The 15,308-nt window shown below is 38.7% G+C and overlaps 1 protein-coding gene across 2 annotated transcripts in view; it reads left to right on the plus strand.

The window, feature by feature from the left end:
• nedd4a (NEDD4 E3 ubiquitin protein ligase a) overlaps positions 1 to 10,579 on the plus strand; it is a 29,130-nt gene extending 18,551 nt beyond the window's left edge. For both annotated transcript variants that reach the window (XM_037095366.1, XM_037095365.1), the window contains 21 exons: positions 7 to 170; positions 270 to 387; positions 1,365 to 1,526; positions 1,707 to 1,790; positions 2,037 to 2,156; positions 2,303 to 2,527; positions 2,788 to 2,865; positions 3,011 to 3,065; positions 3,161 to 3,219; positions 3,934 to 3,999; positions 4,599 to 4,828; positions 5,073 to 5,194; positions 5,347 to 5,417; positions 5,521 to 5,616; positions 5,708 to 5,781; positions 5,860 to 5,920; positions 6,003 to 6,062; positions 6,157 to 6,264; positions 6,365 to 6,461; positions 6,564 to 6,636; positions 7,481 to 10,579. In XM_037095366.1, coding sequence (XP_036951261.1) covers positions 7 to 170; positions 270 to 387; positions 1,365 to 1,526; positions 1,707 to 1,790; positions 2,037 to 2,156; positions 2,303 to 2,527; positions 2,788 to 2,865; positions 3,011 to 3,065; positions 3,161 to 3,219; positions 3,934 to 3,999; positions 4,599 to 4,828; positions 5,073 to 5,194; positions 5,347 to 5,417; positions 5,521 to 5,616; positions 5,708 to 5,781; positions 5,860 to 5,920; positions 6,003 to 6,062; positions 6,157 to 6,264; positions 6,365 to 6,461; positions 6,564 to 6,636; positions 7,481 to 7,583 — 2,226 coding nt within the window. In that variant the 3' untranslated portion in view covers positions 7,584 to 10,579. The remainder of the gene's footprint in view (positions 1 to 6; positions 171 to 269; positions 388 to 1,364; positions 1,527 to 1,706; positions 1,791 to 2,036; positions 2,157 to 2,302; positions 2,528 to 2,787; positions 2,866 to 3,010; positions 3,066 to 3,160; positions 3,220 to 3,933; positions 4,000 to 4,598; positions 4,829 to 5,072; positions 5,195 to 5,346; positions 5,418 to 5,520; positions 5,617 to 5,707; positions 5,782 to 5,859; positions 5,921 to 6,002; positions 6,063 to 6,156; positions 6,265 to 6,364; positions 6,462 to 6,563; positions 6,637 to 7,480) is intronic.
• The last annotated feature ends 4,729 nt before the right edge of the window (positions 10,580 to 15,308 follow it).

The following is a 15,308-nucleotide window of genomic DNA, read 5'->3' on the forward strand; positions in this document are numbered from 1 at the left end:
TTGCAGCCTAGTTGGGAGTTTCTGGAGTCTCAGGACATGTCAGGTCCCAGACAAAGCCAGATGCTGCCTGCTCTGCCCCCTGGCTGGGAGGAACGGCAGGACAACCTGGGGAGAACCTACTTTGTCAATCATGAGAGCAGAACCACACAGTGGCAGCGACCCACAGTGCAGTAAGCAGAGTCTTGTCTGCAGAGTTAGAAAAAAATTGGTGTAGTTGTTGGTGCAGTACTGATGGTGAATCTGTATGTGTGTGTTTTCGTCCTAAACAGAGACAATAATGTGGAGCTGCAAAGAAGACAGAATAGTAATACGGAAGTGGAGCATGCTTTTAACACACGCAGACAGATCTCAGACCCCGATGAGAACACCACACGAGAGTCTCCTGAGGTTATTTAAACTTTTTAAAATATTTGCATTACCATTTGCATGCCATTCACTGTGTCCTGCTTGTCTTGTATTACTGTGTTATGTTCAGACCTACCTGTATTTTTCCATTTTGTTTAGGACGGAAAATAATTTGATGAATGAGTTTTAAAACACAATCCCAACATGCCCACTGAACAGGTCTTAACTCACTCAGGCTTTTTTCATCGTTTTTCATCTTATCGTTTTTTTGTTTGTTTGTTTGTTTGTTTTTCCATTTTTCAGCAGTTGACTTAACTGTTTTTGGTTGTAACGTCACAGCCTTCATAGCATTATTCTTTGTGCCACTGGCTGTAGTTTCCAGTAAAAAAAATCAAAAAACCTACTTTGCACTCCCTGCTCAGCACCAAACAGATGGCAGACACAATTAATAAATAGCTGGTTAACATATTGGAGCATTTAGCAGCTAAAGAGCCAGATATTTTCCATCAGGATCTAGCAAAAGAGCAAGAACAGTACCAAAAGGAGAGCGAATATTGGACCTCAGCAGAAACAAATGTATGATACTTCTGCTCTGTATCTGCTGGATGTGTAAATAGGCACCTGTTTGTTCAACATGTCAACTTAAATGTGATGATATGACTGTAATATGTTCACTTTTTTCTACTTCCCCAAGTGGCAAAGAAAAATATCTTTTACAGTTTTAAGAATATCACACAGCCTGACCACAACAGAGTTTTTAACAATGCTTTTTAGGTGAATGGGTCCTGATAGCCCATATTGAAGCCAGATGTTGCTGTAGCAGTGCAGTTTTGGCTTGTCGTCTGAGGGCTTGGGCATAAACACTTTCATTTCCTCTAAACAAACTATCGTTTATGTTTTTGAAACAGAACTCTCAGTGGCCTGCACTGTATATTTAAACTGAGTAATTTGGCAGAGCTAACCTTAGATCAGTCTCCGACTGTGTGTCCTTAAAGTGTCTCTAATGTCTTATCTGCTAGAGCTGGGAGGTCATTACAGAGGATGAGGCCACTTTGAACCACAGCAATAACCAGGTCACTGCACCCAGAACGCCTGTGCCCGAATTCAACTCATTCTGCGACGATCTGAGGAACGTTAACATTTCATGGGCCTCATCCAGTGAGCTGAACACCTCCCAGACAGTGAGTCATATTCTGTGCAGCATAAGGTTGTAGTTACTGTAAGTCAGAGGAAGACAGACACATAATGAGATTTATATGAACCACGGGCTACCAATGAGAGAGAGGAGGAAAGTACAGTAGAAAACACATAAATAGCCAGATGATCATCATTGTATTTATCATCCTTTGCCTCTGATGCAGGATCATGCTAGTAATTCACGCCATTCCAGACTCAGAGGAAGTACCCGGTCTTCAGCAGGAGAGGAACATCCCATTAATCCTGTGGTAAGTATTTCACACCCTGTTGAAATCACTCCTTACTTCCTACCTTTTATTAAACATGTCTTGCATCTGAGCTTTTCTGTGTGAGTGATTCTCAGGTACTTTCTTTAATCAGCATGGCTTCTCTCACTTCCTGTGCTGTTAGGAAATGGTTAGAGTGAGATGAATGTCTTTGTTGGTGTTGTGTTTCACAGGGAGCTTGAGGTTTCGGTATTGATCACTTTATTCAATTTTTATGTAATTTTATAGCTGCTTCCAACCTCAACTGGGCTTCCTCCAGGCTGGGAGGAGAAGCGAGACAATAAAGGAAGACGCTACTACGTCAACCACAACAGTCGAACCACTTCATGGACAAAACCCCTTGTTCAGGTACAAACTGGGCTTTCTTATTATCAATGGGGTGGGCAAATGTACTAACATGTATATGTGTGTACTGACATATTCAATATGAACATCAAGTCTAGTCATTTGTCATTTGTTTAACACTAGTATTTGTCTCCATGTTTGCTTGACAGAGAACTTCCGATGTGCCTACAGCACCAGCAGCAGCACAGGGTGGTGCAGGTTCACCCCAGATCCCTCCATCCCAACCGCCTGCCCCCAGCGAAGAGTCTCCCCAGCACACCCCGAGCCCCGAGCCCACATATGAATCTGGCTTCCTGCCCGCCGGTTGGGAGGTTCGCAGTGCTCCCAGTGGAAGACCATTTTTCATTGACCACAACACAAAGACTACTACCTGGGTGAGAAGGCAACACACTTGGTGCTTTTTCCTTCAATTATAAGTGGTGGCCACCCACTTACAGATGCATTTCCATTAATGGCCACTAGACGCAAGTACCAGGAAAGCTAGTATTTTATTTCCACAACAAGAATGAGTTTCAATTGCTTAGCAGACTTTTTCTTACTTGTGTCCTGATGCAAAGTCTGTTCAGCAGTAATATCTCCTGTGTATGTAATCCTCTTTGACTGAAACTGGCCTTGTTTGTTTATCTCTGAACAGGAAGATCCAAGGCTAAAGATTCCTGTGCAGCAGAGGAGAAGAGCCTCACTCGACCCATCTGATCTTGGAGTCCTGCCAGTAAGTTCATCAGCTACGAAAAGATCAGTTGAAAGTCTTTTTCAGCTTTGGAGCTGACAGTGCTGCCTACTGTATTCAGTAGTCAAAAGTTATTAAAGTTATTTATTAAACCATTAATTATTAAACACATTTTTTTCCTTCCTAGCCTGGTTGGGAGGAGCGAGTCCATACTGATGGGAGGATATTCTACATAGATCACAGTACGTATGACATTCATCACTAAAATACATCTCAGACTAAATGATGAGTATTTTTCCATACTGATAAAGGGCCTCTGATGTGTTATATTTCATAGACACCAGGACCACACAATGGGATGACCCCAGATTACAGAACTCAGCTATAACTGGACCAGTAAGTATAACCTGAATTAGAACGTTTATTTCTCAGTAAATGTAGGGAAGTGCGATATATATTTTTGAATTACTGGCCCAATATTGGGTTATGTATATTGTTGGCTGTTCATCTGTATCAGTGAAATTTTAGCCAATAAGTGAGTTGCTAATGAGAAAGCAAACTGCTTTCATTCACTTAAAAAAGCATTTACAAACTCTGATACACTCAGTGGCTATTTGCACTTTGAAAGTTGGTTTGAAAAATAAACACAGCGAAAACAAAACAATCAAATATGTTCATACAGTTTCAGAAGAAGCCAACATATTTGCAGTTTGCAGCACATGTTTCAAAGGGGTTTAGAGAGGAGGCAACAAGTGTACAAGTTTCAACAGGTCTTATGAGAGCTGTGGAGTATGTTTTCACTCACTACATCTGAGCCTTTCTCACCCTCAGGTGTGCATAAACCATGTGAACTTCTTTTCAATACAAAAAATGTGAAATATCAATTTTCTTATCGTTATTGGCCATGAGTATCATACAATTATTATTGGTAAGCGATGAGGAGAAAATCCATATCTTGCATCCCCAGTAACATGATATTAGCATACAATAAAACCTGTTCTCTTTTTATAGCTTAAAGATTTCCTATAGATATGTATCATTGACCACAGCGTAGGTCATAAGGTTAGGATTGATTTGTTGCCGCTGAACACTGTCCTCTCTTGCTTATAGGCAGTGCCTTATTCCAGAGATTATAAACAGAAGTATGACTACTTCAGGAAGAAGCTCAAGAAACCGGTGAGTGTCTAACTGTTAACTGAGAATATTTACTTAGCAAGTAAAACCATTCTAATGAGGACTAGTGTTACCTTTACTCTGATATCAGTTTTTTGTCTCAGTTTTGTTTTAAGGTTCCAAACGATAAAAAGTGTGATTTTCATGTCTTTTTTATATAATGCATAGTGCTTTGTATATAATATATATTCTGTGAAATTATCAAAACAGTTTATCTGTGAAGAAATGCACACAGCCTGTATTGTGCCTTCAAACAAGCCATCAGGATGTCTGTAAGGCTGTGATGTCACAGCTATACAGTCACCACCTTCAACAATGCCGTCAGCATAACTGTGGTTACAGAAACACTGTAAGAGCTGATGTGGGCGGTGCCTGCTCAGGCAGGTGAGAGTTGACCAATGAAAAGAGACTGGGCTTTTTGAGAGGTGACCCTTAATGAGACAGACACACAGAGAGTTCACTCAGAGCAACAGACAGCATGAGAAAAATATGTGTTTTTGGAGTATTTTCTAGTATACATCCGGTTTTTGCAAAACATGGGATTTTTAACCACTGAATAATCACAAGCTTTATTCTAATGAGCGCAATACATTTCTTTGCAGGCTGACATCCCAAACCGCTTTGAGATGAAGATGAGAAGAAATGCGGTGTTCGAGGACTCATACCGACGCATCCTGTCAGTTAAAAGGGCTGACTTGCTGAAGGCACGACTGTGGGTGGAGTTTGAGGGAGAAAAAGGACTGGATTATGGTGGCGTGGCAAGGGAGTGGTTCTTCCTCATGTCTAAGGAGATGTTCAACCCGTACTATGGACTGTTTGAATATTCTGCCACGTGAGTCTCTTTTTATACCTTCTTATTCGTCTTATACATCATTAAGGTGTGTTTAAGTGAGTTTAGTAACCCAGACCAGTCTAGTGTTGCACAGACTGAGCATCAACGAAAATACAAGCACAGGTCAAAATTAATACATAAACACAGAATTGTTTTGCTTTTAGCAACATAAAGATACACATATGAGAGCTGTAATTATCTCCAAGTTGGAAGCAGGAGAGCTGATTTTGTGTTTGTCTTCTAGGGACAACTACACGCTGCAAATCAACCCCAACTCAGGTTTATGTAACGAGGACCACCTGTCCTACTTCAAGTTCATTGGCCGGGTGGCAGGCATGGCTGTCTATCATGGCAAACTGCTCGATGGTGAGCACTACCTGTCTGTGTGATACTTGTGAAAATGTTTGTGTAAATGTTGTTATGTAGGTAGCAGCCACAGCAGTGAGGAAATTAAAAGTAATTAGATCAAGTTGTGTGATTTTAATAGATTCTGACATTTTTGTTTGTGCTCTTCAAAGCGTTCTTCATTCGGCCTTTCTACAAGATGATGCTGCAGAAGCCGATCACTCTCCAGGACATGGAGTCTGTTGTGAGTGTCTCTTTATAGAGTAAACACCTCGAATCAGGAGCTTCATATTACAGGCAATTTGGAAGATCTGTGATGTGTTTAAATTTGTATGTTGTCTTTTCAGGACAGCGAATATTTTAACTCTTTGATGTGGATTTTGGAGAACGACCCAACAGACCTGGATTTGAGGTTCACCATTGACGAGGACCTGTTTGGACAGGTTTGATTATAAATTTGATATTTGCCTCAACAGCCTTAAATCTGTCACACGATTTTCATGTAATTTACATGAAACCAATCAACTTTTTCAGACTCACCAGCATGAACTGACGCCGGGTGGCACAGATATCGTTGTCACTAATGAAACAAAGAAGGAGTACATCCAGTAAGCAATAAAGAATCAGCTTTTCATCGTCTTCACATAAATTGTGGTTTGATGCTAACCTGCTGCTGTGTTTGACAGTCTGGTGATGCAGTGGAGGTTTGTGAACAGGGTACAGAAGCAGATGACTGCCTTCAAAGAGGTGACGATATATTTTATATATTTTTATATGTCACCATTAAACAGTTTAGAATATGATGTCATATTTTCTTTTGTGTTTTTAGGGATTCTTTGAGTTGATACCACAAGATCTGATCAAGATCTTTGATGAAAATGAGCTTGAGGTGAGTGTTCATTCCATTCGAAACATAAAATGAACCAGATTCATTCCAGTAAGATGAATAACGATCTGCCTACCTGCCTTCTTGTCCTCTACAGCTCCTCATGTGTGGTCTTGGAGATGTGGATGTGAATGACTGGAGGGAGAACACCAAGTACAAGAACGGCTACGTGTCCAACCACATCGTTATCCAGTGGTTTTGGAAAGTAAGAAGTCTTTCCATGCCTGGAGCCAGCACATTTTTTTTTTCTTTAAGAGGAGCTTTGCATTAGTTATTTATTGGTGCGTCTGTTTGTGTTGTTACAGACGGTGCTGTTGATGGATGCAGAAAAGAGAATCCGGCTCTTGCAGTTTGTGACGGGAACATCAAGGGTACCGATGAACGGCTTTGCTGAACTCTATGGTGAGATAACTTGCTGCATTTTACAGATTCATGACTCTACTGTACTTTTATCCACGCGGTATGTATGTATTTATTTTATGTTTTGATGGATTTATTTTCCAGGGTCTAACGGACCACAGCTGTTCACCATTGAGCAGTGGGGAACACGTGATAAACTCCCCCGAGCCCACACATGGTGAGCACCTCATTATTATTATTATTATTATTATTATTATTATTATTATTATTATTATTATTATTAATATATTCAACCCAGTTAAGTTTAGTTACATACTCTAGATTACTTTAAAAAAGCTGAAGGAGCTTGCTCACATTCCTTTCTACTCTATGATATATATATATATATATATATATATATATATACTGATTTGTAGATGTTGAGTGGTTCAGGTTTGCAGTTTGGCTTTTTGTCACAGTTCTGAGGAACATTTACAAATATGATAATTTTTCTGTGATGTGGCTAAAATGTGTAGACACCCAGAGACAACAGTAAACTGCAGACACACAGTCCTGTGAGTTCGGAGACAGCTGCGTGTGTTGTGCTTTAGTTCCTCATCTTAGATTACACTGAGTTACTGCGTGGCCTCAGTGATGGAAAATGATAAAAAAGGACTAATACAAAATAATAATTGAGCATAGTGGGTTAATGCCCTCTAGTGGCTGCATGCAGTCATAGCTCTCACTCTGCTATTTGAGAGATGAATACAGTCATTTGCAACAGGCAGAGCAGTTTTGCTTTTCAAATCAAATCTAAACACCCGATTGTCAGCACTGTTGTTTGTAAGTTAAAGACACTTATGAGCATCCAGACTGAGAGGGTTGTGTAAAAATACGATTTGAATTGCATTGTGAACCATCTACAAGTGTGGTTTGGATACTATTTGCAAAAATTGCATTTTGTTTGGTTTTTGGTCATCTATACTTGCTAAAATCAATATGGATATGCCAGAAATGGCATTATTTTAATGACTCCTATTAAGATGTGATGTGATGATTGTCTTTACTTTCACCCCCTAAAGCTTCAATCGGCTGGACCTGCCTCCTTATGAGTCTTTTGAAGAGCTGAGGGAGAAACTCAACATCGCCATCGAGAATGCACAGGGCTTCGACGGGGTGGATTAGCCTCCTGCTGTTAGTGAGCTGAAAGGACAATACTGCCGTCAGAGAGAAACAAGCTGTGCGTCAGATTCGGGTCTTAACCTGCCAGATGTGTGACAGATGAAGGACAGTCACACAATTTGCAACCTGTTGAGGCACAAGCAGAAAAAGGACATAAAATCTTGAGTGCTGGAGGTATTTAATATCTCCGCATGTGTTTTAAAGTTTACAAAGCAAAAATTCTAAACTGTATACTGTGTAACAAAACAAACAAACAAACAAAAACATTTGTTTTATTTGGGCTGAATTGCCTCAGTTTCTCACATCAGGTACCTACTATATTTTGGTCTTCACGTTGTAGTAAATTAGTTTAGTTATGTTATGCAAATGTTTTGAATGGTCTGAATTTCCGTAACTTGCCCTTTCACAACATGTAGGTGCTGGAAAGAGGGAACCATGGGTCAGAGCAGTCAAGCCCACTATGACAGGTATATAAATATGTATATAAAAATGTATCCTGTCCAATACCCTTCAACTCCAAAGTTAATTGCACAGTATGTTATTTCCTCTCTAGGAATCTCACAATAATGAACAATGTAGTTTAATGATGTCATGAAGAAGGGTGAGATCATGAGAGGTGTTGTTTAATTGCTAAACAGCCACAGTTGTCAATGAAAATGTTATCCATCTCTGTCCAGTGGAACACATGAGATATAAGCATCTTTCTGTAGTTCCAGTTTGTCACAAAGTTTCAAAAGTCTTGGGTTGTTTGGTTGTACACGTGAGCTTTCAGACACAGCTGGCTTCAGTAATTGCAAAAAATGCCAGTGAGTCATCATGCTCGATCACCGCCGAAATAAAACAGTTTGTGTTGGAAATCCTTGAAAATGCTTGAGTTTTAAAGTGTTTTCAAGGTCTGAAAAGTTCTTGGAATCTTGATAAAGTACTTGAAATTGTAACTGCATTACTTTCATGAAAAATCGCCACCCAACTAAGTAGCTACATTTTTAAATAAAGAAATAAAAAGTCCAATAAATGCAACTGGGCTGGCTTTCTGTAACTTTTTTTCTGTAACAGCTAGTGATAGAAAAAACGGATCAAAACTCAAAAATGTAGGTTTACATTGCAAGATGCATTGTGTTACATCCCAAGGTTCATGTAAAGCTTAAAAATACACCTTTAAATGCTTTAAAAGTGCTTAAATCTGACTGCAAAGGTGTAGGAACCCTGAATATAATCAATAGTTAACAGTACAGTTCGCTGACTTCATTCTTCACTCTCTGACGTATCATCTGGTGTTTCCCTAGAAGAGATGCCCGTGTAAAGGATATGACTCCATTGACAGGTGACAAAATAAAACTCGGCGTTACCTTGAGTTTTGGATCACTTAAATAAACAACTCAACAGAATATATATAACTAATGTCTATTTAAGGCATTTCAATGCAGAAATGTTACATATTAAAAGTCCCAAATCCCTTTTAAAAATGACATTGCCCCAACAAGAACACTAGCTGAGGGCAACAGTATGTAAGACGCAAAACTTGAATGACTTAAAAAGGCAATTCAGACTTAATAAAACAAATGTGAAGATTTGTTCTATTTTCTTGTCATTTAGATTCTATACATAATTAAACATTTTTCATTCCATCATACTAGAAACCCTGATGCAAATCCCAAATATATGCACCTCAAAAGCATTTGTAGCAGTTTGAGTGACTACTTAAAGCACGTGTCATTTAATCATTTATGTAGTGATGTATCACCACCAGGACCAGTAACAGGCTAAACTAATTATACAGTAGTTTGTGTCTGTGTAGGCCACATATCCAAAGAAGTGAGTTCATGCAGTGTTAGATTGTGCTGAAATACTATGCATTATTATTGTACATACTGATATTGTTATTATATACACAAATATACTGTACATACAAATATAAATTTGCCTTCTACAAAAGGATGAAGCATTTATTAAAACTGTAAAAGTGACTCAGAATGACAAATTGGTTATTGGTGCACCTCCTCATCCTCATCCGTGTGTCATTTATAATCAATAGCCACTCGTACTCAAGTTCAACACTGACTGTGTTTTAGATGAATATCTATAAATGTATATACACATTATATGTCCTGGCCAGTAGCTTATAGAAACATTTATCGACAGACTGGCCTTATCATACAGTATGTGAATTATGTCTTGTTGTTAATGAGTGATATCATTTTGTTTTCTTCTACTCATCATGGGTGTCTAATTGCAGCACAGTGCTCTATTTTTACGAGTACAACTTTAAAGATTGTTTTGTTGGTTGTGTACAGATTCTTGTCTGTTTTCAAGAAGAGTCATCACTTGTAATCCCTGTGTAGGAAAGCAACTGCACTCAAGCAGTACCATTAATGTTTTCTGAATGGTAAAACATGTGTTTACACTACCTGCCACGTTTACAGGTCGTTGGTAAAGGAAGATATCATGGGCTGGTTCTTGTCTCTGACAACACAATTTTATACTTATGCTTTTATAAAGTGAAGCACTTTGTTACTATCGATGAGTCTTACTTCTGAACTGTCTGAATCTTTGCCAATCTGTCACCTGCAGACTGCTTAAATCTGATCCTATGCTTCAAGTGCATCTGTGTTATAAATGTTTACATGTGAACATTGCTGAAAATAAGCACATTCTCTTCTTTCTCTTCTAATTAAGTCCTGAGGCCTTCGTTTGTAATGTATTGTAGATTTTGATTGTTTATTGATGTTTTAATCTCTAAATGGAAGTACTGTTATATATGTATTGTTGTCTACTGAAGAATAATGAATAGAGCAACACTTAATTTCTGATATATCAAATTTTGTTATTATAGAATCTAATTATAACACCTATAAGTGCATTACAACAACAACATGCATGCGACATATATACGACAGTTTAAGGGGTGGAATGAACTGTAGCTGTTAAATCCAAACTCGATTACTTATAGCGCACCAAATGAAATATATTTGAAAAATAAAGAAATGTAAAAACAGTTATGCAGTGTCTCCATGTCTGTCTCTTCACATATTCACCTGCTGTCATCTGTATTGCTCTTGTTGTGCACTTCAGTTTTTTATCCTTACTAGAAATTTTCTCCCTTGATTTGATGATCTGTACCTAAAGACTGTTAAGGCAGTGGTGCATTGAATTTGACTTTGAATGATTTCTGGTTCTTTTCACATATTCTTAGCATCACTTTACTCTAAGTCCCCTATGTAGTATTTATACACATTATGTAGACTTAATAAATGGTTTATCTGAAACAAGTGTAGTTGCCTACCATATAGCACTGAGAATAACCATGACCACGATAAATGGTTATTACACAAAATGTTATACTGGTAGTATACTGGAATGCACAGATTCAGAGCACATACTTTTATTAAGGTTTTGACGCAATGTGCATCTTTGTCAAACAATTAAACTATATATTTACCATAACTATGGTAGTTGGAAAGAGATGCGTTTGTTGACACATATAACTCTCAAGTGAAAGCTGGAGTGTAAATGCTGTGGATGAGAGTGAAATACAGTCCATCCATCCATTGTCTGTAACTGCTTAATCCCTTTTTATGGGGTCATGGTTTTTTGGGGGTTTTTTTTGCCTAGCCAATCCCAACTGTACCCCGCCCTCGGCAGGGTACTCCCTGGGCAAGTGGCCAGCTCATCGCAGGGCCCTCGCTGGTTCAGTATCTTGCTCAAGGACACTTTGACATGCATCTCAACTCAGCCCAGAGCTGGGATTTCGAACCAGCGACCTTCCGATCACTAGCCAACCTGCCCTACCCGCTGAGCTACAGCCGGCCCTTGTGAAATACAGTCATATTGATAAAAAATGTGTCACCCAGAGAAGTCACATATCCGTTTACAACTACATTATAGTTGTTGTAAATACTTGATAAATGTAATACACTTTTGATGATTGCATGAAGAGTTTGGAGGACACCTTCTGGAGCAAACATTTAGGATTTTATGAAATGAACACAGTTTGACATTTAATTTTTGACAGCTGATTATGATTTCTCGCTTCCATTATTTTAGAATATCCTTTTCAGTACTTAAGCTGCATTTCAGACATGTATGGTTTCTCTTTTGAATAGCATGTCGTTTAATCATACTTTTGTGTGTTGTGTAGATGTAGGTGTTTGTAATACTGAATTGTTCCAGCTGGGGGAGATAGAACACATTGGACTAACTTTAGGGGCATCGTCTAACTTTAAAGCTTGCCAGCGAGGAACAACATTTTCTTCTCTTATTTAGCAAGATAAGCATTACTTCTTCTCTTCCACTTCTGCTTTTTTATGTCTATCTGTTCTCAGCTTGCAATGGGTTTTTATTTAGTTATTCATTCAAATTATATGTCACTGCACCACAGAACTAAAAGCACAATCTGAGTTTTTATCTGAAGCTGCAGATGTGATCTTTCCTGTGTGTTTGTTGACCAGCAGTATGGAATAAACGGTAAATAAAAGGTGTAAGCTGTTGAGGAGCGGAGAGGACTCATCTCTGTGGTCGAAGCCTTTTGTGTGACTCAGCCTCACGGTCCTAATTCTTCACAACCCCCCTGTTGTGGCAGTAAAACCCCCTTCTCTCCGCAGGGTCAGTGGAAAGGTCACCCAGGACTCAGGCCGGCCCTTTTGGACACTCCTGAGGTCAGCGGGGATGGGCATGTGTGGGAGCAGCAAAGGCAGGGGCCTCAGCCAATGGCAGCAGGTCCCCTCTACCCACAACCTTACCAACATTCATAACCTGATAATGACTTTTACTGCATCGATCCGGCCTCAGAGCTCGGCCGCAGTGCACATGCTGACCGGCCATCACTCCACCCACAAACTCTGCCATATTGGCAGGTGCCGAAACTGAGTTCTTGATTAATTGAACACCCTGGGGAGAGCCTCGCTGACCATGAATGAGGCCGGGCTCTCACTTTCTCACGTTATGTAAGAGAGGAGCACACAACCTGCACTCAGGCTGTGGACAAGTATTTGGTTATGTAATACAGTACAAGTACTTTACAGAGAAACGTTAACGAACAAACAGCTTAAGTGTGCGTGACAGAAGACGTCACGTCGACCATATTTTGTGGAGGAAATTGGATTGTTTTTATTAATTGGATGATATCTTTGGGATATTCTTGGAATTAATGTTTGAATTTAACCAGTCACTATCAACATGACTGCATGTTTCTTCATGCATACAATATCTGACATTAGTTTGAGAGGAAGCTTGAAACACACTGATTTAAAATATGTTACCAATAGTTGCCAAGTTTCCAATAAAAAAAAAAAAGATTATGTTTTTGATTCAAATTCAGGAAAAAGCTGGCACTTCAGTAGAAAATGAAGTAAAGAACTTGCGATGATGACAATAGACTTTCCCATTTTTGACTGCCTTTTTGCTGATTTCATTTTCGGAGAACAAACATACAGAACAAACATATCAGTTCATTTAGGTGAAGGATCATCCATATTTTTAAAATGTATTTCCCAAGAGTATAAAATCTATTTTTGATATAAACCTGTACTGTTAAGGACAGCGATAGAGAAATTACACGTTTGTTGCAATTACAAACCTTTCCTTCTCAGTGTTTTCTCTTCTTTCTGACCGAGCGAACATCACAGCTGGGCTGCGATCCTGTGTCTGAATAAAGGTTCACACAGGGAGGGGCGAGGACCGTGGGATGAAGGGGGTTTGATCTCTCTGCACAATAAGTGATGGACATTGGATCAATATCGACATTGACACAGCAGCTGTCCTGCTCCTATCAATGCTTCCTCTTAATTGCTGGGCCCAGTTTTAAAGGACAAGAGGGAAACGTAATTTCCATTAACATTTGGTGTGCAGTTGGTCTCTGATACTGACGGATCTGCTCTCATCAATACAGCCTCAATTGTATTGATAAGGAAAAGTGAAGGGGTCTTGGTGGCGCGAGTGAGATGACACTGCTGGTGTATGAGGGTTGAACTCCCATTGTTACAACATTTGAAAAAAACATCCATCATGGATCAGTCAGGGTTTTGGTGTAAGGTTCACACTACACAGAAAACATAACAAGGTTACTGATACAAGTCATAAGTGTTAATATGAATGCTGTTGAAATTCATGAACATTATTCACTTAAACTTGACAGATTTCGTAGCATATAAAATCTGGATTAAAATGCAACTGTCTCAAAGGGCAGGATGTCTGTTAAACTGCATCTAAAGGCTGTTACATGTACAGGAGTGGAAGGACAATGTTCTGTTCAACACAAGCAACTAGGTTATTTAAGTTACGTGTGAAGTAGAATGTTTGAATAAAGGAAGAAATGTGTCAGCCAACATAACAAAAAATAGCACAAAAAATCATTCTTGACTTTGGAAACAGTATATTAACAAAAATCATCTTAACCAAATCTCCATTTACTGGATTTCTGGGGTGATTTCAACTCATGGTCTTCTTCAGCAGTTGTCATATATTTTTTTTTTTTGTCAAAAAATATGGAATACAAGCGTTATCACAGGATGTTTGGTCACTGTGAAATGAGCCCATGTGGTACTCTACAGGAAATGTTAAAGAAAATGATAAAGATGTCCTTGTGATGTCCAAATCTTTAATTTGTCAAGTTAAATTTTATCTATATACACTAAAATCACATTTACCTTTACAATGTGTACCGTATATGAAACTCTTTTGTCTTTAGAACCTCGAGTTGAGCAAGGAAAAACTACCCCCCAAAATCCTTACTTACATATCTCAAAAAGGCCTTTCATGAAAATGTCCACGGTGCACATTCCAAAATAAATGTGTTTTTATACACATACTAAACACAAACAGTGGGATCCCCTCATCTATTTTTTTTCTTGTTTATCTGACATTTCTGGTTACTCTTCAGATAAACATAGCCGTAAGTACTTTGCGTTCATATTGTATATTCTTATGAAATATTGCACATTGCATTGCAATGAATGCTATCCAAAGGTAGCCTATTAAGGAAGTAATCTGACATAGTACTGGAATACCTTCAACATAATGCCCACTGTTCATATATCAAACATCCTATATGTAAGAATTTTAGCTGAAAACATTCACAACTAAATTACCAACAGAATGTGAAGGACTAACAGTATTGACATTATGTCTGTGTGTAGAGTGGTGTAGGGATGAAATATTTTTTTAGGCTAACCCAGAAGTTAGCATCACCCTGGTCCCCTCGACAAAAAGCCAATCCAATTTTTGGAAAATAAACTTTGTGGCAAACACAAGTTCATAATATTTAAATATTTTGTTAAGCAAGATAATCCTCACTGATTAACACCACTTTTGTGATTTTCAAAGAGTAAACTGAATCACCAGAAGTAAAAAGCTAATGTTAGGTGATAAACAGACTACATTGTGGTCGCTTGACTGAAATATCACCACTGCTACATTTTCCATAAACTGATCAATGTGGATGTTGTAAAGTTAGACAGTTTGTGACTAAAGACTTACTGTAAAGACAGAACAGTGAGTAAATGAATCTCTGTGTTCCCAATGTCCATGACAGCTTCCTGTAAGACATGTAATGCAAATTGTTGGACTTTCAATGATGTATTTGAGGTAGTAGAGCAAAACCTGTAAATATCTTAAGCCTGTAGTAACCACAGACCTTATTTCAGGTATTTAACTGAAAACCAATTTTAAAAAACCCATAGGCTTTGAGAGGAGGGAACTGAATGTACACAAATGCAAAAACTGCACTTACTC

Source organism: Acanthopagrus latus, chromosome 4 (genome assembly GCF_904848185.1).
Source record: "Acanthopagrus latus isolate v.2019 chromosome 4, fAcaLat1.1, whole genome shotgun sequence".
Classification (NCBI taxonomy): Eukaryota; Metazoa; Chordata; class Actinopteri; order Spariformes; family Sparidae; genus Acanthopagrus; species Acanthopagrus latus.